This window comes from Numida meleagris, chromosome 3 (assembly GCF_002078875.1).
Source record: "Numida meleagris isolate 19003 breed g44 Domestic line chromosome 3, NumMel1.0, whole genome shotgun sequence".
Classification (NCBI taxonomy): Eukaryota; Metazoa; Chordata; class Aves; order Galliformes; family Numididae; genus Numida; species Numida meleagris.
Genome location: NC_034411.1, coordinates 16,166,541 through 16,189,823, shown reverse-complemented (window position 1 = coordinate 16,189,823; position 23,283 = coordinate 16,166,541). Strand labels below are relative to the sequence as shown.

Here is a 23,283-nt window from a genome sequence, read left to right as displayed (position 1 = left end):
TTTAGTGTTTGGTGTAGGTTAGGAGCACGTTAATGGGAAAAAAAATACTTTAGACAGACAGGATTTGTGTGTTTTCTGTCCCTTGCCCTGAGGCTCGGTGTCTGATGCAGCGTAACTGGGATTCTTTGAGATAGGAATTAATGGGGAGATGTAGGAATGGGAGTTTGTAAGGAACCGCCTGTTGATTCCTACTGCTGCTCCTGACACATTTTAAAAATCTTGTAACATGAAATGGATAGATAAGTGAGGAGACATGGTGGGTCAGGGCAGATCTGAGGGTAGAGTTCTAGTATAGTTTCACAGTTTTGAGTACAATTGTCCATTAGCTGTCAGATATGTGGATTAAAATCCTTTTAAGCAAACCCTTGAAGTACCAAAACTATGTATGTGATTTCCTACTGGCTTTGTCTCTTGAAGATAGTAACTTATATAGGTGGACTTTGTAGTGTTACACAAGGTTTTTATCACAGCAAATTCTGAAAACAGTTGCATGTCTTAAAGCTTAATGAGATTACGCTTGTTGTGAAACTCTAAATCAGGAGAAGACCAGTGGGTGTGATATCATGCTATGAACATAGCTCCCCGTTAACCAGGCAAATTCTGGTCTTAGCTACTGAAGTAGCTTTCTGTTTTGAAGTTAGAGTAAGATTGAGTGCTAGTGGCGGGCTAGGCAGTTTCAGCTGTTAGCAGGCTGAGTTGAGAATGTTGATGTAGAGAGACTCCTTCATTTGTTTCCATTTTTGGAATATCTCTTGAAATAATTTGTGTATTTGAAGGAATGAAAAAAAACCCAGTCTGTTTTCCTGCGTTGACTTTCTATTGGTTACTGAGATACCATAGTTGTACAACTTCTTACGTGGAGCAAGGAATAAACAGAAACAAATGTTCTCCTAAATAGACTCTGTTTCCATAGTAATCTCCCTCAGTATTGTATATTTTTATATTGCTGTAGAGATAAAATACAAACATCTTAAATCAGTTTCTATCCAGAAGTTCCAAAAGCTCTTAATGTGACACAGCTTTGAAACTCTGGTTTTCAGGAATGAGACTTGAGACTGGATTATGTATGGGTATTTCTTACCGTACCACCTTGAGCTCTCCTCATGAGCCAAAACCCTCTTTTTCTGAGTATGCATGATCACACTGCTGTTAATGACCTTAAATGTAAAGAACAACAAGTGCAAGCACACAGAGCATAAGAGAACAGTGGCAATATTTGCATGGCAAGCAGTGGTTTTGATGCATGAGGAGCTCCTCATATTTCAGTACTCTGAGGAGTGTAGAAAGACAGTTTTGGAAAATGAGAGACTAGTAACTGTTTTCCAGGGAACTTTTCAGCTATGGAGAACTGTAATAAAGTAGAGAGGTGCTCACTGAACTTCAGCAGAGGACAGCAGATGGGGTGACGGTGTCAGGATTTTGACAGTGAGATTTGCTTTGAAGAAGCTAGCCAGTGAAGCCATACGTCTTGTGAGGCAGAGAGGATATGCTGTACTCTGAGAAAGTGATCCTTTCTCTGTCCAGCTGAAGGGTCAGCAGCAGGAAAAAGTTAAAGTTGTGCTCAAGGAATGAGATGATGAGCACTGTGGTAAGACTGCCTTGCAGCGGAAGAGGAAGGCTGTAGTTTCAGATCATGTGGAAAGGATCTTCAGTCTTTAGACATAAATTGACTGTAAGGCACTCAGGAGTCAGAACTGACCTGAGCAGTTCAGATCTGTGGCCTAGGCACTCTCTAATTGTAGCCCTTTAGAGGTCAGGCATCAGTGTTACAGAGAAGTCCTTAGAGCGTAACCATTTTCATACCCATGCTGATTTAGGGAGAGGAAGATGATGGGCGTCCGTATTGCAGGTATCCATCCGAGTCTATGGTCTCTTTCCTTCAGCAGAAACATACTCTCACAAGCTGATCTGAATCAACTGTCCTAGATGACAGTCTAGGGAAGAACAGGCTAAAGATGTAGTCAGCAGCTAGTTCTTGTTAATGCGTATCACCTGGCTAAGTTCCCTGGAGCCTGCAAGTGGCAGCAATAAACAAGAAGTTACTGAGTGGGCAAAATCCACCCTGTTTGTCCAATTTCAGCACTGAACCTCTGACTGAGTTGGGTGGTCTGCACTAAAAAGCTGAGGGGAGGGCTTCAGAATGCTATTTAACCTTCTTCAAGCTAAGCTTTCTCTGCCTCCAGGTGTTCCTTGTTTCGCCTTTTCATAACAGGAAATTACAGTGTAATTGATGTCCTCTCCTTCTGGGCTTGCCAGAAGGGGAAGACTGAAAGCTTTATTTCTGTCATGTGCTATGGCTTTGTGTATGATCAGACAGATTAGGCACTTTTGCTGGTCCATGATGCAGAGTACTTTTAGCTGCTTCCCTTGGGATGGGACTGTAGACCTTACAGAGCCAAGAAAATTGCAGGACTGATACCAGTTTGAGAGGTAAGCGGCAAGGAGCGTGTTTGATTTCTGTACAGGACGAGATGCTTTGTGTGTTGACAACACCTCTGATTGTTCCTGCAGATTTGTGGAGGAGATAAGCCTTACATTGCCCCATCGGACCTTGAGCGGAAGCACCAGGATTTCAAAGAGTCAGCTGTCAAGCAATTCTGCTCCGTGAAGAAGATGGGAGGGGAGGAGTTCTGTCGGCGCTACCAGGAACAGCTTGAGGCAGAAATCGACGAGATCTATGCAAACTTTGTGAAGCACAATGATGGCAAAAACATATTTTACGCTGCTCGTACCCCTGCCACTCTATTTGCAGTCATGTTTGCCATGTATATAATCTCAGGACTGACTGGGTTCCTTGGCATGAACTCCATAGCTACCCTGTGTAATCTTGTGCTGGGGATGGCTCTTATATCCTTTTGTACTTGGGCATACGTTAAGTACTCTGGGGAATTCAGAGAAGTTGGAACAGCCATTGATCAGATCGCTGAAGCTATATGGGAACAGGTTGGTATCTATTTTCATGAAAAATCTTTTTTTGAGCAAACATATAAAATAGTTTCTGCTCAGTGCTGTGAGTGAAAAGCTGGTGTAGACTTAAGAATACTAGTTTTGCTGAAGGGAAAATTAGCTTAGAAATATGACTGCTCTCTTCAGTAGGAGAGCATACAAGGAATGCTAGCCCAGGAATGTTACAGGCCTTGCTAGGCACTTGAGTGGTAAGAGTGGAGGGACTCTTTTAAAAATCTTATTACTTCCTGAAGCAGAGAATTCTGCTTTTAAAGGTAAGTTTAAAGTGGCAAGCTCGCACTGTGGATGAGCTGGGTAAAATATTTCAGATGGTTCAAGAAATGTAGATGGTGGAAACAGTGCTGCCCTTCCACACTTCCTGATGGTGTGACACTGGAGGAGTAATTAGACCTCAAGAAAAATGGCTGATGGGTGACCAGATGGACTTGTAATAGTTGTTACAAGATGTACACCATGTTTCTTCCTCCTCCAGGAAGACTTGTGCTGTGTGTGATGCTTCAAGTAGCACGGTTGTTGTGATGGTTGTTTCAGGAAACACTTATCAGACAAATCTCTGAAAGAACAAGAAGATTTGAGTGTCAAGAGTAGCAAAGGCCTCTGTACAAAGATCTTCTTGTCTGAATCCAGTTAACATAGCTGTCCCAGTGCAGATGGTGTGAAAATCTTGACCGACTCTTCCAAGTAGCTTGTAGAACGTTGCTAGTAGCACGTTTGGTGCCAGCAAAAGGGAAGTGCTTTTGGAGCTGTTGTTACTACCAGTTAAAGGGCTGACTGAATTGACCTGGGATGGCACTAAAATAGGTCCTACAAGGCTCAAATAACTAACGAGCCTCCTGTGCTGATGCAGTCTTGTAGTTAGCATCTCAGTTAGCTTTGTTCCAGGCTTTTCTTGCTCAGTGGTATACTGAGCCTGTCTGTGACAACCATGTAGGGTTATGAATTACTCTGTGAAGTAACTGGAGAGAAAAAGTGGATTTCTAATAAAAGGAGGGAAATGAACAAATGTACTAAACTGAGTTACACTGCTTGGTTAGTAGTTAAAATTGAGGCTCTTCTGCACCACTGTAGCTTCTTGCTTTGGAGCTTGGAGCTGAAGAGCAGTGCAGGAGAAGTGGAGGGTGTCAGCTGGTTGTGCAGTGCTCTCTACGATAGCAGTACCGCTGGGGGATACCTAGAGCACGTGGAATTTAGTTTGATTACCGGCCTTCCCTAAGGAGGGGAAGAACTTGGTTTATGGCAGCAGGAGCTTTTTATGGGCCAGAGGAAGGTCTTCTCCAGAAGAGTTTGCTCTTTGTGTTGTTACAGTTCTACATCACAGATAAATGGGCGAAGCGCCTACAAGTCCTGGTCTGAGTCACTCTTCTTATATCCCATATTCTTTTATTGATTTTTCTTTCTTTTCCCTCCATGCTTCAGAGGAATCCCAGGAAGGTAAGAAGTTGCTGGCAATCAGATTTTTCTGAACTTAACTGACTTTATCTGCTGCCTTGTAAGAGCCACTTTTCCTAACAGCTCAATTCGTGTTCTAGGTGTTTTTCAAACTCTTTGAAGTCCTTAGATGCCGAACAATTCGCCGTGCTCTTACATCAACGCCGCGACAGCGACTCTCATCCAACAATAACAAGAAGAAAAACTAGACAGTATTTTTAACTTTCTTTCTGTATCTGAAGTGTTCACAACTTACACATATAGGACAATAAGCTGGACCGTCTGGGCCGGTCTGCATAAATGCTGTAACCATACCAGACTGATGCTGCATATAGGGTATGGAATTGCACATCCACCTTCTAGGAACTGTAAAGTGGTTTGAATTCAGAGAAATACTGCTGTGTAGGAGGGATATCACTTGTGTTCATAGCATGTGACTGGTTTAACCCCATTAGTGTAGCAGCAAAACTCATATTTCAGTTCATGCCAGTTTGTGTCAGACTTCAGCATTCCAAATTTTTTCATTATTTCAAGCCTCATCTTTTTGTATGGTTTTATATTTTATTTTCCTTGGTTACCTCATTTTTTTGTTTCTTTGCACGTTTCTCATTCCACAGGTGTTGAAGCCCATGAGTGATAATTTGGTGGAGGATCATATGAGGCAGTCTGTTAGAAACTCTATCAAAGCAGGCCTGACCGAGCAGGTGTCTCACCATGCCAGACTAAAGACAGACTGACAGTTCATCTCCTCTTCAACTCTGCCCTCTCATCCTAGACGTGCTTGCTGTATCATGAGAACTCAATAATAAAAAAAACAAAACAAAAATAAAAATAAACCAAAGTTTACAATCAACTGTAGAAGTAGTTTAGTGTGACTGGCTTCACAGATTGCTGCCATCACCTGGGGAGAGTAAGTTTGTCAGTGCTCTGCTTCCGAGACAAACTGGTGCCATGGAGACTGGGGGTGGGCGGGAGGGGTGTGTGTTTTTAAGTATAGTCCTGATGAACCATGCATGTGTGCGTTTTGGGGTGTGTGTGGGGGAGGGATCTTCCCCCCCAGTGTTTGAGTTGATGCAGTGTCTGGCTTACAGTGGGAGCCTGTCCTCTGCAGGAGATAACTTCAGGGAAGTACCGATCAGACCATGTAAGGGGTGCTGTGCTGTCCCCAGATGTACCTAGCTCTACAACACCCCTTTGCCACCTCTAAGGCTGGAATGTTTCAGTGTATCAAGTTGGTGAAGCTGTTAGAGCCACTGTGTTAGATATGCATCTTGCTTTGCTGCCTTTTATACCAGTGCTACACAAACGCAGATATTGGTTCCTCACACGGCTGATGGCAGAACTGGCTCGTAAGGAAGGCAGTGGGTCAGAGCATGTGGTGTCTTGCCTTGAACTTGCAGACCTGGTCCAGAGGGAGGTGCATATCCGAACTGAGCTGTCTTTTTCTGCAGTTTAGCCTTCATGTATATAATATTGCCATTAATTCTACTGGGGGAAGAAATTCCATCAAAAAACGTTGCCTACAGCTACCAAGCAATGAGTTAGGATTGTCTGTACAGTGTGTTTAGTTTTTATTTTTTAAGAAATCACAGATAGGGCATGTATATGAAATATAAATATATAAATACAATTTTGTATCAAAGTTTTGTAGTTTATGGCAAAACCTGGTTCTGTGGTAGCTAAGTGCAGTCCCTGTAAGGGAATGTTTGTGGCTCATGTAAATGTGTGAATGCATCAACAATTTGAAGTTTTTTGATATATTTGTGATATTTACCTGCCTTGAGCACTGCAATCTCACCCCTTTGGGAAAATCAGTGGGAATGTTTGTTGTGAAACTCTTGTCTTCTGTTGCATTTTAAAGTTATTTCCTGTAATTTATTTTCAGTACATGATTAAAATCAGTTGTGTATATATGAAATGAAATTCGTGCTTATTTTTAAAAGATGTTTAAGTATGTATTCTGCTACATAAACTATGTCAAATACTTATCCTGACAATTATATAAACAAATTGTCTATTGTACTTCATGGCTTTCTATTGAAGCTGATGTTTCTTTCATGCTAGTCTCTGAAAGATGACATCTGTCTAGGTCGTATCCCCTCCCTGTTTAGGAAAACCTTCTGCTTTTCTGAAGCACGCTTCTTGACTTCACGGAGTTGTTTGTCAGCTTCTGCCCTCCAACAACTGTATCATTCTGAAATCTTGCTACAGGCTCTGTTTTCACTTGACTAAGCATCAACCAAGGTGTTTTCAGATGTGTGGAGTATAAGGGCAGCTAGACAGTTAACTGCTGTAGTTTCAGCTGGAAAATGACTGTGTGCAATAGCTTGTATTTTATTATTTCTTCATTCCGAAGTAGTAAAAACTTCCATCAATGTTTGAGCTTTATCAGGCTCCCCTCTGAGCAGTGAGGGAAACTATCTGTTTAGAACTAAAGCAATTGCACTGTGACTTTTGTACCCTAAGGAGCTGCTAGGGATTGGTGGTTGTTACCTGTCCTCTGGAGATTAGGGCTCAGCTCCGGGTGAATGATGCTGAAGATGAGGTAGGAATGTTGCATTTTATGCTATCTTCTCTGAAACTGTACAGATTAAATACTGTTATTTAAACAATCTAATGCTCTTGTGCTGAATCTGTTTTTCTTCTTGGTCAAAAGACTGAGGAATCACAAAGGTGGCTTGGAGTGCCACACTTGCTTTGTACCTTCCTGGAGAACGTAAGAAATGAGAGTCAGATTTGAGGCTGTGCTGTGCCCTGCAGTGATGGTGAGAGCATAACTCTCCAGGATGTGACATCAGTGAGGCTGGAAGTCTTGATACAGACTTTTCCCTTCTAGTAGCAGGGGACTGATGGTATAAAGGCACGCGTGTGGTGGGAGAGGGGAGAAAAGTTCTAAACCCTGCCCCAAAAAGCTACAAAGCAAATAATTCAAGGACACATAATAGGAGGGATAACTGTCATCTTCATCCTTCCCCTGCTGTCTCTAGTTCTGGAGGTTTAGGTTACTGATGCAGGGAAGAGCACTTGGGAATTGTGCAAACCTTGCTGTGGGATGTTTTTGAGAGGATCCAAAGGCAGGAAGAGGGAGGGATCAGGGTGATTTTTTGGAAGCAACAAGTGTGGGGAATAGAAAATGGATGATATAAAACGCACTGCATGTATGTCAGCAGGTGCCTGATTGCTGCAGCCTGTTGCTGTAACTTCTGCCTCCTGGATGAGGAAACTGCAGTGACCTAAGTGTCAGCAGCTGGACTGGGGACCTTGATGCAGGGGCTGTGTCAAGAATGAGTATGTGGAAAGCAAATGCTAGCAGCTGTAGAGCCAGGACGTGTGTCTGTGTATAAATCTGGATTAGCCAGCAAGTAGGTAAGTCTCCTGGGGTATTGAAGCAGCCCCAAGTCTGGCTTGGATGTACATGTTGTTCTCCCTGAGGCAGCTAGGGGGACCAGACCTACTGCTACAGAGATTCTAAGGGCCACTGAGACCTTGTGTGGGGACTAAAGAGGCCTTGAACACTGGTTATTGGATAGATTTTTGTCTAGAGGTCAGTGTTGGTGTGTGCAGGGGAGGGTCTGAACCAGCATCTGGAGAAGGGTGATGGGCCATGTGCACGTGCCACAGCCCTGGGCCTGCTACTACTGTGGCAAACTGGTGAGCCAGAAGCTAGCTACAGCAGCCTTGCTGCTACTGGGCAATGAGATCCTCAGTTAGTGCTCTTATTTGTCAACTTCGTCCATGTAGTGTGGGAAGATCAAGATCATGCATGATGGGTACAAGGGAACAGAGGAACTTTACTGGTAAAATATGCAGGCACATGAAAGAAATGGATGTTCACTTTCTGTACCTGGGGCTACTCCACCTGCCTGAGGAAAAGGCCTTGGAGAGCTGTTGCCAGTCTGTGCAGTGCCGCAAACTGGTAGCATACTAAGGTATTGCTATCTCTGACCCCTCCAAGCAAGCAAAATCCAAATTAATAGAAAAAGTGTGAAGTAAAAGAAGGTAACTTACCCTACATCTGCAGTGCAGTTTTGGCCAGCTCTTGCCCCAGAAAGGAGGTAGCAGGGCAAGCTCAGAAAGATGGACAGAAGAGACTAAGGCTGGCAAAGTACAGCATAATACTTTAAGAGAACAAAAGAGGAAGGAAGACTGGGATAAAATAGCAGCCTAAAAACGACAAGAAAAAAAATGCCTGCTCCTGCTGTTACTTAAAGAAAGGGCTAGAATGATTTCTTACACCTAGTATGAAGTTATACAGGAATTCATCCTCACAAGGTTCTGCTGAAGTGCACAGGTTCCTTGGGAGGTAAAAATTTTATTACTCAAGTGATGAGTGATGTCATTTTTGACTCTGGAAAGTCATAAATGACAGGACACCTTTTCTTCCCTATTATTTTGTAACTGTTTTCTTAAAGCAGCTTACAAGTTGTGTGCCATAAAATTTTCTCGTAAGGCGGCTGATCCACGAGGCAAAACTAAGTTAAAAAGCGTATCAGCTAACGTGGCGCAGCAATTGTAAGGGGTGGAGAACAGGAAACCCTGTATTTTATGAACCTAGATATTGTCAAACTATGGCAGTATCTTGAAACTCTCTGCCTGTTACTATTTTGGGTTAGAGTAATCAGGCACAGGTTATGGTAAAATTTCACTTTTATTGAAAAACATGGGCAGGAGAAAAGACGTTATTTACACAAGTTCCCATCTGCAACCCCAACTCAGGAACATATGACCAGCAGTATGACAAATGGAGGTGGGTCCAAAACATAATTACGGAGGCTAACGAAAGGTATGATGAGTACAACTCCTCGGTGAGCGTGGACCTTCAGATAAGATCAGCAACTGAAAGGAGAATAAGAAAATGTAAGCATGCAGTAAGTGTGCTGAGAGCTGTGGCCCTGTAGGAAAGCGCGCATACTGCTGGGCTGCTCTCCAGGGCAAGGAGAGGGGTTGTGGTTGGGAACAAAGCAGCATTCCTTTCTTTCAGATGCAGCGCACCAGCCCCCAAGCAGAGGAGGGTAGCAGCCCGAGGCCGGCCTGCACTCACCGTTCATGGGCATCTCATCTATCTGGGTGGAGTAGTACTGCTCGATGTCTCTCAGGATGCGGATGTCATCGTTCTTCACGAAGTTGATGGCTACACCTTTCCGGCCGTATCGGCCTGAGCGGCCAATTCTGTGGAGGCAGGAGAAAGAATGAAACCACTCTGGGGAAGGGTAACCCAGCCGTGCTCCCTAATGTGAACACTAAGCTTACCTGTGTATGTACAGTTCTCTGTTGTTGGGCAAGTCGTAATTAATGATCAGGGATACCTGAGGCACATCCAGACCTCTAGCCCAAACATCTGTTGAAATAAGGACTCGGCTGCAAAGAGAAGGGGACAGTCACTGAGCATGTGCATGAGCAGAGAAGTCAGGCTGCCTGGTGCTGGGAACACCTGCTATTCTGCCCTCCCCACTGTACCTCCATAAGCGTGCTGCTAGGAAAACTGGCCCATGCAGAACCACCAAACTTCTGGGTAGAGACGGTGTAAAGCCAGCTTTGGTCTTACATTTTAATTCCTTATTTGAAATGCAGTGACTCTCAGTCCCCTCAGCAAAATACAATAGGATAATTCTACACCTAAAAATATGAGCATCCCTCCTTGGACAGTGGCCATCTCCCATCACTGAGACATTCCAAAGGGATGGATGGGAATCAAGAATCCTGATTTTCAAACTAAACCAGGAACAAGACTCTGGGAGAAGGGAGGGTTTGTAGGCTTCTGACACTGGTTCCTCTGGGGCACTGGAAGACTTCCTGCCTGAGGTAGCAATACTGTAAGCAACGCTGTTGAAATCATTTACCTTGCACCAGATCTGAACTCTTTCATGATGGACTCTCTCTCCTTCTGTGGCATGTCCCCATGCATGGATGAAACAGTGAAGTTGGCTTCTCTCATTTTCTCCGTGAGCCAATCTACCTGTGTGTACAGCCGAACAGCCCAGGTTAGCTATCTGCTCATGGCAGCTGAAAGTGTTAGTTGTTTGGAGAACGTTTGCATGCATAGGCTGGAAAGGACTGAGACACTTTAACAAGCATTTTGGAGCCGAAGGAACTAAACAGCCCTTACAGAGCATCACCTATACAGCAGGGTTCCATGGACCCTGAAAGGAAAGGAATTAAGGGCATTTATTCAGAAAGTGATCTTCTCTTAGGAATTAAAAACAGTAAGTACATTCTTACCTTATCAGTCCTACTAGTCTAAAAATGTAGCTGCTGCTAACTGTATCAGGTCTGCCTGGAACCTACTGTCTACATTAGGCACATCCTAAAGACATATTTAACCCCTGTTCTTACTAGACAGTTCCCAACCAGGGAAACAACCAGCCACTTTGGTTTGTCCCAGCATTTTGCCCTGTGTCACTCTTGGTGAGTGAGATAACATGCCCATCTCGTGGCTGCTGTACCTTTCTCTTGGTGTTACAGAAGATGACAGCCTGGGTGATAGTCAGCGTGTCGTAGAGATCGCACAAGGTGTCGAACTTCCATTCTTCCCTCTCCACAGCCACAAAAAACTGCTTGATTCCTTCGAGGGTCAACTCATCACTTCGGGAAAGAAGAACAGCTTTAAGACACTGCGAGCGGTGAGTATGTGCAATGCAGTTAAAAGGGCTGGATGCTCACATCTGTCTCAAGTACTGTGGATTGCTGGGTCTACACTCAAGTTCTTCTATGAAGTCCCTGGAGAAGTCTGCTCCAAGAAAGGCTTCAAACATGACCCACACAACAGAGGCTTGAACTTAGCACCCTCTCTGCTCTACGTAGACAACTTCAAAGGGAAATGTTTCTGTTCTCACTTTTAAGTGCCAACATCTTGGCAAAAAGAGACTGAAGTGAGGTAATTGGGGCAATGAAAGAGACCAGGGAAGGGTGAGACCTTTCCAGTCAGGCTGCCTACACTTACTCCTCTTGCCACCTGCTGAGCTCCAGCACATAAGGATGTGTTGCAGTGCCAGACAAAAGCTCTGCATCTGGAGACTTCGGGATCAATCAGCTTTAAGCTTTCTAGCCATTCTCTATTGTATCAATAGGTGACACCTACATAAACCTAATGGAGGAGCACAGGAATGGGGTAGGAATGAAAGACACATTTCCAGAAGAGATTACTATGCTTGGGAGAGTGAGGGATGTCTGACTGAATAGCAGCAAACAGAACTGGATAAAGTCAGAGAGCCAAGCTGGCCTCTGCTGCAAAGTGAAATGTGAGGTTGCCTGTAGTACCTAGTCAAACTGCAGTAGTGAGAAGGAACATGAGAAAGACAAGAATTGCTCTTCTAGGAAAACTCACTCACCGTTTCACCAAGATACGAATGGGGTCTGTCATGAATTTGTTGGTCATCTCCAGAATTTCATGAGGCAAAGTGGCACTGATCAGAACCACCTGTGTAGCTGGAGGTAAATATCTGTACACATCATAAATCTGCTCCTTAAAACCTGCAAAAGGAAATCAAGTAGCGCTGAGAAGTTAGCACACCCTTCTCTTGAATATCCTTTTCTTTCAGTTTGAGCTGGAAGTCAGCATTGGGCCTATGCTATAATAAGAACACTGAGTGTTTTTATCATGCAGCCCTTGTCACGCATTGCTCATCTCTTCCCAGTTCACCCAAACCCACCATGATACAGTTATGTTGTACAGTACAGAAAGTAACACTCCAGAATATGTAACTATTGAAAAGAACATGACAACTAAATTAGGCAAAACATATTCAGTTGCTTCCTACAACCCATAACATAACTATGATTGCGTAGCTTTGGTAAAACTAGCTGTTTTTAGAAACAAGACTACTAACTGGGATGATATTAGAATCTTAAAGAGTTGAGTAGAGAGAAGTACAAGGAAGATAAATACTTCACCTTTGTTGAGCATTTCATCTGCTTCATCCAAAACCAGCATTTTGATAGCACGAGTCCTTAAACTTCGCCGCCGAATCATATCTGTAAGATTTCACTTTTGTAAGATGAAAAGGCTCAGAAAGCAAGCGAGCCTACACTGCTCCCAGCCGCTGTCAGGGCATTTCACTGGAGGAGGGACTGGCACTTCCCCTGTTACCAACAGAGACCGGTGTTTGGTGATGGAAAAGCACAGCCAAGTGCCACAGCATTCCCCAGTACACCCTGCAAGCAGGGGCCTGTCTCTGCTGCCCAGCTAAGGGAGCACAGGCTGCAGGGAAGCTGAGCCCAAGGTGTGGGATGCTATTTGCTAAGTGCACACACGTGAACCAGTCTCACATACCAACTGCAGCTGGATGTGAGAAATGCAGTGCGCTACCTCAACTTTGCATCGAGTGGGCAAATCTACTTCCTGTTTGAAGGAGCACATGGCTTTGTGTAATTCCTTTATCCTGTGACAGAAAACTATTTGCTCTAAGAGTTGTTCACAGCCGCCCAGTTTGGCAGCTACAAAGCGGCTTTGTGGTTATTACTATTAGTTATTTTTGTTTATGAAGACTAGTTCTGTGTTCTCTCAGTAGTATGCATTCATATAAAAAGTACTACCGTGTTTCAGAAATCCAAAACTTATGAGCTTGAAGGCTGACTCTATCACTGTCCCAACAGCCATTAACAGTAAATATAAAAATTTTCACGTTGTGAAACTAGATAATAAAGGTCCGTGTGCACTGATTTGGCAAAGCGCTAACGAGGGCCAGTACAGAGAAAATACGGGCCTAATCTTTATCCCTACATGGGGGAGAGATGGATTTGAAGGCTGGACTATTTAGTGGACTACAAGGAAGTGGATGGAGAAGGCTCCAGGGAGACCTCATTGCAGCCTTACAGTAGTTGAAGGGCACTTGTAAGCAGGAAGGAGACAAACTTTTTACATGGGCATTCTATGTTTCTTGTTTTGATGTTCAAACAGACCTAGCTCGTATCTCTTCCAAGACACCCAGATAATCCTGAGATTGCAATATTACCACCATTAAAAATATTATTTTTTATGCTACCATGTGAAGAAGCACTTCACCAACAAAAAGCAAAGTATAAACAGAAAATCCTAATTCTTTTCCCAATGTTTTCTCTCTAGTGTCTTCTAGATACTACTACAGTATCTTATTTACACTTTGTTACTCTTCACCATTATATACAGTAATGGTATCACGATAAATGTAGTTTCTGCGCTATTTCAAATCTAGATGCATTAAATTTGCAGGATGGTCCCATGGCTCAATTGAAGTGTGAAAACTGAGGGCATGCAGCCTCCCAGATCTTACCAAACACCCGGCCTGGAGTGCCAGCAACAACATGCTGCCCGTAATCCAGCTTTCGGATATCTTCACCCACATTGGTCCCTCCGATGCAAGCGTGACACTGGACATTCATGTAGTCTCCCAGAGCAAGAAGACCCTATTTTGACAAACAGTGAGCTAATTAACTGAGCTCTCATGAAATTTGCTATTTGCAAAGTCATGTAGGGCTGCATAGCCATACGGTAATGTTCTAGAGACAAAAGCACAAGGAAAGACGTTTTTTGTTGTTCTCCAAACCTCCTCAATGGCAGGCTTTCAAAGGCTGGGGACTCAGTTATTTCCCAGGGATCATAACTACTTTTAAAAAGTACTGTCCTTAAAAATTCAGGTAGAAATATGTAAAGCACTAGGTTGCTAACTAACCCGGTCATGTAAGGAAGAATGGCTATAACACAGATGGGAAAAACAGCCCTTCATTAGAATTTCTTATTCCATTCAGGAAAATGCATTCCCTTCTAGAAAAGCAGAAGCTGCACTTCTAGCTCTGCTGGGGAACACTTTGAGAATCAGCACCAGACCTTATAAATACTTTACAGGTGTTGATTTAGATATTCCTACCTTCTGAATCTGCACAGCCAGCTCTCGAGTTGGTGCTAAGATCAGTGCCTGGGTCTCGCGAACCTGTCGATCACATGGCAGTTAATCACATGGTAAGTATCACACAAGCAGCAACAAATAGAATAGAGCCCACAGTACCCTGAACTGTCACACTTAAAGGATCAATTGTACAATTCTGTGCTAAAACTTACGTATTTGCAAGCATCAGTACACCTGGAAAGCTGCTCCTGCATGGAGTGCTTACACATTTACAGTCTCTTATGCTAAGTTACAAGACTGTGCTTGAGCAGCTCTTCACTGGACAGCTTGTTTTTTGACCTAATTTGCTGAGAACAGCTAACGGTCTCATTCAGAACATGCAACGTTTGTCAAATGCTCATCAGTCAGAAGCCTGGGTCTAACCACACAATGTGTGCCAGCTGTTCAGATGGATTCATGAGGCCTTCAGACCTGTCTGAGGACAATTGTGACTGCTAAGAGATCAATTCAGCCCTCTAACAAAAGGAATCACAGAATCACAGAATGGTTTGTGTTGGAAGGGACCTTTAAGATCACCTGGTTCCAACCCCAAGCTGTAGGCAGGGACACCTCCCTGTAGAACAGGTTGTTCACAGCCCCATGCAGCCTGGCCTTGAATGCTTCCACAGAGGGTGCATCCACAGCCTCTGGGCAACCTGTTCCAGTCTCACCGCCCTCACACAAAAACATATGAAAAACGCCAAGCAGCTGCAGCCAACTCTATAATCACAATATGGGATTTGCTGTTGAGCAGCCGCAGAGCACAGCCTGATGACATTTTCAGCCAGAATTCTGCTTGAATTTCACTGCCCATAATTTAAAGACTTCCACATAAAGCTTCTCTTGTTCAACCTAAACAGACGCTTTAGGTGATAAAGACGCTCCTGATGGGCGCAACAGACGTTTTCAACACGTGGACTACCTGTATGTCCAGACACTGCAGCACAGAGATGGAGAACGTCGCCGTTTTCCCCGTTCCCGACTGCGACCTGAGGAACAGAGGTGCGGTGAAGGCCCTGGCTTTCCGTACACCCCGCCCAGCCCGCCCTCCTGCCCACGTACTGCGCGATCACGTCGCGGCCCTTGATGATCTGCTTGATGGCTCTCTGCTGGATGGCCGACGGCTTCTCGAACCCTGCGGGGACACGGCCGTTACAGCGCACCGCCGCGCATGCGCGCCGCCCCTCATCGCCGCCGCCATTTCCCCGACCCCCGCCCTCGCCCCCCGCCGCCGCCCCGCCGCGCACCGTAGGCGTAGATGCCGCGCAGCAGGTCCTCCCGCAGCCCCATGGTGTCGAAAGTGGGCGTCACGTCCACCTCTTCGCTCGTCTCGAACTCCACCTTCGTCATGTCTTCCTCCTTCATGATCCGTTTCCGCGCCGAGCCGGTGGTGCCACCGGAGCCCGCGGACCCCGACATGGCTCAGTCAGGCCTTGCCGCCGCCCTACCCGCGCACACCGACGATGGCGCCGCCGCCACACAGCCGTAGAACGGGCCGCTGCGCATGCGCGGGAATCTCGATGGAGGCGGCAGGCGCGGCGCGCGCATGCGCAGTGGCCGGGTGGAAGGGGCGAGGAGAGGCGCGCGCATGCACGTTGGGGTGGTGGTTGAGGGGAGTGCGCATGCGCCATGGTAGAGTGGGCGGGAGAGGAGCTGCGTGCGCATGCGCAATGGTAGTGTGGGTGGAGAGGAGAGGCGTGAGCATCCGCAGCAGGAGCGTGTTGTCGGCGAGCTGTGTGCATGCGCTGTGGGGTGGTAAGTTTGGCCTGGGCGGGCTGTGTGGTGTTGTGGGGACGGTCGGGAGATCTGATGCTACCCTGCCGAGTAAAGGCCGCCTGTGGGCTCGGGACGCACCGGGTAGCGTTAGGAGACCGACTGGCCGTCGGCTCCGTATTCGCTTCACGAGCAAAGCCTGCGGTGTCAAACAGAGGTTAGGTTGCAAAGCCTCGCTGAGGTTGTGCTGCTGGAACAGGGGCAGACTCTGAGCGGGAAGGGCCCGCTGCTTTGCTCTGTCTGCCCGCAGCCTGTGTGCCGTTCCAATCTCACGCTGCTGGGGTCCACGTCCTGTGGAGCTGGGGCTCTACGTCCGCTGTGGGGGCAGAGGGTTTGCATTGGTCGTCTTGTACTCACGATGGTTCTCTGCAAGATCGGTATCTTCTATCCTTTCCCCTTTTTCTTCTCCTTTAATGATGGTTTGGTGCCTGTCTTTTCTTTCTGGAGCCCAGTGGTAGGATCTGAGGGAACAGCATGAAGTTCCGTACATAGGACAGTTTGTTTCAGTCTGATGTTTCTGCAGCATCCTGCAAGGAATCCAGACACAAGTCCAGCTATCACATCTCTGTCTGTTTCCCCCCACCCCCAAATAAAACAAAACTGCTCAAGAATGGATTCTGCTGAGAACGACAATTCAGATGAAGATGCTGTGTTTCACAAAGGGCTCATTTAGTAGACATTACTTGGTGTGGTGAGTCGGAGAGTTTTCCACTTGGTCCTTGTAGGAGATGATCTGGACCTTACCCACTGTGTGGTGTCTGAATGACCCCCTTGGGAGATACTTGAGTAGTAGTGGGAGCAAGCCCTGTGCAGGTGGACTGAGACAATAATGCAGAACAAAAGAGAGCTGTTAAGTCTCGTCTCTTTACTGAGGGAAAAAGTAGAAGGGAAAACTCACCTCAATTCTAATATTGGCTTGAGAAACACTGTTGTTACTGCACGTCTTGTAACTGAGGTTGTCACCCCCTTTAATGCGCAGAGCAAGCTTCATCCGTGTTTTCCTTGTTTGGTGTAAATTATTTCTTCTTGGTGCTTTTAATCCCAAGGACTGACAAAGCAGTTGCAAAAGCATTTGAAGTGCTTTAACGCACAAGAGTGGAAAAGGAAAGGCTTCCTCCAAACCTGGAATGAAATTGGTGCTCTTGGAGGTGTTACCAGCTCTGTGTTTGCTTTCTGGCAATCAAGCTCTTCTGAGTCAATTTGCCTGAATCTCACTTAGCTTTCAGGCAGGAAGGGCTAAGCTGACCTCAGCCCAATTTTAGCTTCCAGAGCAAACAAATATTGGCTGTCTTGATAGCTTTCAGATGACCCTCTGATGCTATATAACTTTCAGTGTAGGTCTTTCTTTGGATACTGGGTTTTCATGGGTTAGCAGGGAGGCCAAAGTGCTTGGTCTGTGGCTTCCAGCTCTCTCCTTATGGCTGCCTTAGAGGTGGCTCAGGACATCTCCAAGCAGCATTCTGCCAGCTTGGTGTTGTTTTTAGAACTTTATCCAATATCAGTGGGGTCCCTGGAATTTCAGTTTTGGAAGCTGTCTGTTTTTCTCTGCCAATTTTGCCTCACTGACTGAACTTTGTTGCTTTTTTTTTCTTGGTGTCAGAGGAGAGCAAGCAGAGAAGCAGTCCACCCTTCCTGCCAAGCTGCATAAGCCCGTATCTCCTCTCCAGCATCAACAACTGCACTAGATTTGCCAAGCCTGAATTTATCACTGCCATCTGAGCCCTGAAAGAACTCAAGAGGAGATCTTCAAGGTCCTTAGCGTTGCCATGTCTGGTGGTGGCAGGTGAAGTGAGGAACGAGACCTTCTAGCAGGCATCTCTCTGGGGTGGAAGAAGCGCTTGCAGGCAGGTTTGTGATGGGAGGGTGGACTTTGGCCACCCCAGGTCTGGGGAAAGTCTGGGGTGGATGTTACCTAAGGCTGCTTTTGAGATGGGAGGCTGTCTCTTGAAAGCAGTCAGCTGGTATAACCATGGAAGTGTTGTTGGAAGAGAGGAAGAGTGATTTCACTCAGTGCTTCTACTTCAGAGGCTGAGCAGCAGCGCAGAGGAGCCAGGCAGAGCTGCCTGCATTCTTGGACAGCGCACTCATGGTCTCCAGGAGTGGGCATCAGCATGCAGCCATCAACTCCTATGCATACAAACTCCAGTGCCTCAAGTAAGGGTACTGCTACTCATGAGGGGGAGGGGCTTTCACTGGAGTGTGAGTCTTGTGTGTCTCTCAATGCACTGCTTACTGTGCCTGCAGAAGTCAGGTGAGGCAAATCTCCAGGGAGAGGGACAAGGCCAGACTGGACTTAGAGCAAGCAGAGAGACACTGCCTGCAGCTCAGCAGAGAGTTGGACAAGCAGTACATCACCCTCAAGCACAGCCAGAGCAAGCTCAAGTAGGAAGGATTCTTTTGGTTGGACAGGGAAAATGGTTTTCCTGTGGGTGCCCACTGCCTCCTATCCCAGTCTCCCTTTCTGAATCTCTCACTTGTTTGGCCATTGTGTGAGTGGCAGAGAAGTCCCTGTAGACCCCTTAACTCATGTGCACGTCACTTACGCTCCCAGCATCCCTCCAAACAACTTCTCTTCTGCTTTTTGTGGGGTGAGCGTGTATGTCTGAACCTCACGGTAATCTGAGAATGTTTCAGCTACCCCCTAACATGTTGCTTATCTGTTCCAGGGATGTTCAGACCGAAATGGAAGCAAAAGAGCTGCTTTTGCAGCAAGCCATCAACCATCAAGCAAAGCTGGAGGCTGATGCTCAGTTCCTCCAGGGCAAAGAGGCCACCCTTCGTGGGAGACTGAACCTCATGATGATGGTAAGTAAAACTGCCCTGAATTGAATGTCTTCACTCCTTCAGAGGAATCAAAGCAGAAGTGGTGACGAGGATGGATAGCTTGTCTGGCTTTTGCTAGGAAGGAAAGGAGTTTTGTGGAGAAGTCATGAGTCACAGCCATACCACATGATTAAAATAAGCTTATTTGCTGGCTGGGACATTATTGAACCCTCATGTAGTCTGTTGAGAATGATTCAGCCCTTATTGACACCTAAACTGATGACAGGCTAAAATTGTGTGAAGGATCATACACGAGCAGAGACAAAGGTGTCACCATGCCTGAGATATTATCATAGAATCATTTCAGTTGGTTGGGACCTTTAAAGGTCATCTCATCCAACTCCCCTGCAATGAACAGGGACATCTGCAGCTAGATCAGATTGCTAAGAGCCCAGTTCAGCCTGACCCTGAATGTCTCCAGGGATGAGGCATCCACCACCTCTCTGGGCAATCTGTGCCAGTGCCTCTTTGCTCTCACTGGAAAAAACAAAAACAAAAACAAAAAACAAAAAAACCCCCCCCCCCCCAAAAACCACCTTTTTTCTTTTATCCAATCTAGATGTCCCCTCTTTTAGTTTGACACCATTTCCTCTTGTCCTGTCACAGCAGACCCTACTAAAGAGTCTGCTCCCAGGTCTCCCCAAAGCCTTCTCTACTCCAGGCTGATCTCCATTCAGACACCGAACCATTGACCACCGCTCTCTGGGTATGACCTTGTAACCAGTTCCCTGTCCATCAAACAGTCCACCCATCAAATCCATGTCTTTCCAGTTTGGAGAGAAGTCCGGATAGATGACATCAGTGGCTCTTCCCTTGTCTGTTGCTGTAGTTATACCATCATAGAAAGCGACGAGGTTAATTGAGCAGGACTCAATATCTTCTCAACATATTGGCACAGACAGTTTTGTGAAGCAGAGTTAGAGACAAGCCTATGGGGCTGTATAGCTCTTGTTCTATAAAATCTATGCTTCTTTCTGTCTTTTGGAGAGATGAGCCAAACCCTCGCTCACGTGGCATGTATCAGCACTGTCTTGCCCAAAGTGGGGTTTCCTGTGAGCGGTGCTGTGATCAGCATGCTGATGTGCTAGTAGTTGTACGGCTTCCCATTGAAGGCCCATAACTGATAAACTTATCCTGCAATGTGAGGACCCACAGCATGAAGAGAACCTTCTCCCTTTTTACTGCAGGAGAACATGCAGCTGCAACACAAGGTCATGGAGATGGGTGAGAAACTGACAGCCTCTGAGAAGCTGGTATTGGAGCTTCAGAAGGAGCTCAACCTCGTTGTGAAGGACAAGGTAGCCTGTGTTTCTATGTTGTGGTTAAGTACGATCTTCTCAGGAACTCTTCAAAAGATTGACCCTTTTCTTTGGAGTTTGGTTTGTTACGGCTCAGTTGTTGTGTTACCTCCCCCCTTTGAATTCTCTTGCACGTTAATGACAACGTGGAAAGAAAAATTACTGTGTTTTAATTTAGACCGTTCAAAGTTTGAAAGGTGTAAATTGCAAGTGTAGAAAACTATACAAATCTGAAGTTTTCAAGTGATAATTAGATTAGAAAAAAAAAAGATTTTTTTTCACAAATACTGAATAAAGGGTTAGTTCTTGTTAGTACTGGTTTTTAAAGCTTCCACTTCAGTGAGGAGCATGGTGAAATGGATCTGGGAAAGAAATGAGCCAGCATCCTCAGTAGCTGGTTTGGGAAAGCCAACCTGTCTGTAGTTAGGTGTCTGTGACATAAGAAGAAAGATGTTCTTTCCCCTCTTTCTGCATTTGACCCATCCCACAGGTGTCAGTAGGAACCCTTCTACTGAATCTAGGGCTTTAGCACCGTGACTCCAGTGATTTTGTAGAGCGTTTGGTCCTCTGCTTGAAGAGATGACAGTTTCCTTGATGAGAAGTGTTTCCCTGTGCTTGTGCAGCTGGACCGGGAGGAGCCCCACAGCCCAGAGCTGCTGAACCACGGCAAACGCTTCGCAGAGATTGTGCTGGAGTATGAACGGCAGTGCAAGGTACAAGCGGGCAGCTCTCCAGCAATGCTGGCGTGAAAATACAGCTGCCATCTGCACATCTGCTGGGTGCTTCAGTCTGGGCAGAGGAGTGGGACAGTGGTGATCAAAGTGTGAAGGGGGGGGCTTCCTTCTTGCCTTGCTCAGCACCCTTTGGCAGGAGGCAGGGCACAGCTATGCCCCTAGTAAAGGAACCTAAGGCCTTGCTCCCACAGCATGTGACTGTCTGTGTCTCGGTTCCCCTGCCAGGTGAGGGGAGTAGGGATGGGTTGTAAATTTCACCCTTCCTGCCACTCTGTAGCCAGGGACTGTTTCGTAAGGGAATCATGTAGTTCCTTATATACGGGCAGACCACTCCAGGCTCTGTTGTTAGGTATTTTGAATGCAAAGAGAAAGCTGTGCTCCTTTGGAATGCATACTATCAGCTAGATTCTTCTACCTTTTTGTTTTTCCTTTCCTTTTCTGTTCCCCACTTCACAACCTCCGCAAAACTACTGGACCCTGCTAGAAAGTCAAGGTAAGCCCGTCCAGGTACTTGGTGTGCATGTGGTCCAGGCATTGGTGTTGTGTGTGTTACACCTCCTTCTCAGTGCTGTGCTCCTGCCCAGAGCTTTAGCACTCTGGGATGTGAGCACAGCTGTCACCTTTCTCCAGTTTCTAAGTGACTTGTGTCTCTTGCATGTTTTGCATGGCTGGGTATTCTCTGCGTTGGCTCCCCAGTGTGCAGTGTCCTGTGTTTATTGCATTGTCTATGTTTCTGAGTGCTACGTGTGATTGTGGAGCACCACCAGGTAGAGATGGTGACTTACCAAATCTCTTCAGCAGAGGCTAAAATCTGTGCATTTGCAGCAAAGCCATTGGATGGATTCAGCATTAGCCCCTCTTGTAGCTGTTGCAAAAAGCAAACATGCTGAAGTGCTATCCAGTATAGCAGTGCTCCAGGTGGCACCAGAGGGCTGAAGATGCTTGATGCTGTAATTCTTCCTAGGGCTGAGCTGCCCCAGGGTTGCTGATGCAAATACAGCTGGATGGAGATGCCTTTGGCTTCATCCTGCCATGTGAGGCACCCGCCTGGGTGCTGAATCCTGAACGCTGGCAGCCTCTGTCCTCCTGGATGCTCTTCTGTTTAGAATGGAGATGAAACAAACTAGGTTTACTTTTTTCTAGATCTGCTTAGTAATATTTATAAATTTGGATTTGTGGAAGTTCTCTAGCTCGTGTTCTCATGCAGCCCATTTGTTTTCTTGATAGAGCGGCATATAGGATATAATTTGATGTCAGCTCAAAGTGGACAGGGAGCAGTATTCCTCACATACTCTTGCTGCCGGTGTAGGATTCAGAATGTAAAGTGAAGCAAGCAGGTGCCCAGATCTAGATACCTGAATGGAAGTGGCTCATTGCACAGCATTGTGTTCATCTGCGGGACTCTTTGCTGTGGGGTGATGTCAGCATGGAGACTGGATAAACTCCTGTGCTGGCTTCAGAGCTCTCTGCCCTGAGCAGGCAGTGGGACCTGCCTCATGCTGTGCTTCCCATGGGATCAGCACCTTCTCACCTTGTTTTGTTCCCAGTGCAACCTGGGAACATTCCCTCGAAGTTCTGGGAAGCTTCCCAACTATGTTGTGGCCTGTCTCTGCCTCAGGTGCTGTGGGACCAGAATGACATGCTGCAGAGAGAGCTGGAAGGGCTGCGTCTTCAGCTACAGGAGAGCAGGGCTGCGAGAGAGCTGCCAGCTGGAGGTAAAATACAGGAGGGTTTAGAGCATCTCTGTCTCTTTGACAAGAACAAGGTTTCCTGATGATGGAGTAGTGGGAGTGTAAAGTGGCTGCTCTTGGTTTTGGCACTGGGGAGCCATGCAAGGGAAGAAGGGAATGATGGATGGTGAAGGGGAGAGAGAGCTGGTTCTGTCATATGAGCTTGTGACAGTGACATGAGGACTTAACAGCTGGGAATGAACAGGCAGATTTTCACTGTAGAGAGCAGTGAGGAAGCACAATGCAATAAAGTGGGATTGGAGGTTCAAGCTGAGCATTAGGAAAAATCCTATTGGGATTGGTTGCCATATAGATGGGGAATCTAGCTTCAGAAAGATCTAGTCTTTCCCTGAGCAGGAGTTGGACTAGAGAGCCAGAAGACCAGACTCCAGCACTTCAGGGAGGCTGGGGCCATCCTACGTATCAAACACAAGGGCAGTGGACCTAGGCCTGCCATCATAGTGCATCTTTTTCCCTGTGTGCCTCTCTCCCAACCATCTGGTTCCCAATTCTGTGTGCACAGAGATGTCAATCACGATGCAGCAGCTCCAAGAACAGCTGCAGGACCTGAAGGTGCAGCTGGAAGCCAAGGTGAGAGCTGTGGGGGTAGATGTCCTGAATTCTCTGCAAAGCTGCTTAGTGAATGGAGGGGGGAAATCTGTCTTCCCAT

At 46.2% G+C, this 23,283-nt stretch overlaps 3 protein-coding genes across 16 annotated transcripts in view; 2 read left to right on the top strand and 1 right to left on the bottom strand.

Annotated features, from left to right (window-relative positions):
* The window catches only part of ATL2 (atlastin GTPase 2), a 41,174-nt gene extending 34,167 nt beyond the window's left edge, over positions 1-7,007 (top strand). For 5 of the 6 annotated variants that reach the window (XM_021391332.1, XM_021391331.1, XM_021391337.1 and 2 more), the window contains 2 exons: positions 2,512-2,943; positions 5,013-6,313. In XM_021391332.1, coding sequence (XP_021247007.1) covers positions 2,512-2,943; positions 5,013-5,132 — 552 coding nt within the window. In that variant the 3' untranslated portion in view covers positions 5,133-6,313. Of the gene's footprint in view, positions 1-2,511; positions 2,944-4,496 lie in introns of all 6 variants that reach the window. The other variant, XM_021391333.1, reaches the window with a different exon arrangement.
* On the bottom strand, positions 9,025-15,798 carry EIF4A3 (eukaryotic translation initiation factor 4A3). Its single transcript, XM_021391338.1, has 12 exons — positions 15,503-15,798; positions 15,318-15,390; positions 15,178-15,244; positions 14,238-14,300; positions 13,644-13,776; positions 12,286-12,366; positions 11,724-11,865; positions 10,839-10,977; positions 10,236-10,351; positions 9,646-9,753; positions 9,437-9,564; positions 9,025-9,231 (listed from the first exon to the last, which is right to left on the bottom strand). The coding sequence occupies exons 1-12, from the start codon at positions 15,672-15,674 to the stop codon at positions 9,215-9,217; spliced, it is 1,239 nt and encodes a 412-aa protein (XP_021247013.1). The 5' UTR covers positions 15,675-15,798; the 3' UTR covers positions 9,025-9,214.
* NINL (ninein like) overlaps positions 15,789-23,283 on the top strand; it is a 23,214-nt gene continuing 15,719 nt past the window's right edge. For 2 of the 9 annotated variants that reach the window (XM_021391328.1, XM_021391321.1), the window contains exons 1-10: positions 15,892-16,010; positions 17,629-17,876; positions 18,054-18,182; positions 18,273-18,410; positions 18,695-18,833; positions 20,039-20,149; positions 20,773-20,862; positions 21,368-21,376; positions 22,502-22,598; positions 23,137-23,204. In XM_021391328.1, the coding sequence (XP_021247003.1) occupies positions 18,115-18,182; positions 18,273-18,410; positions 18,695-18,833; positions 20,039-20,149; positions 20,773-20,862; positions 21,368-21,376; positions 22,502-22,598; positions 23,137-23,204 (720 nt within the window). In that variant the 5' untranslated portion in view covers positions 15,892-16,010; positions 17,629-17,876; positions 18,054-18,114. The other 7 variants (XM_021391323.1, XM_021391322.1, XM_021391327.1 and 4 more) reach the window with 7 other exon arrangements.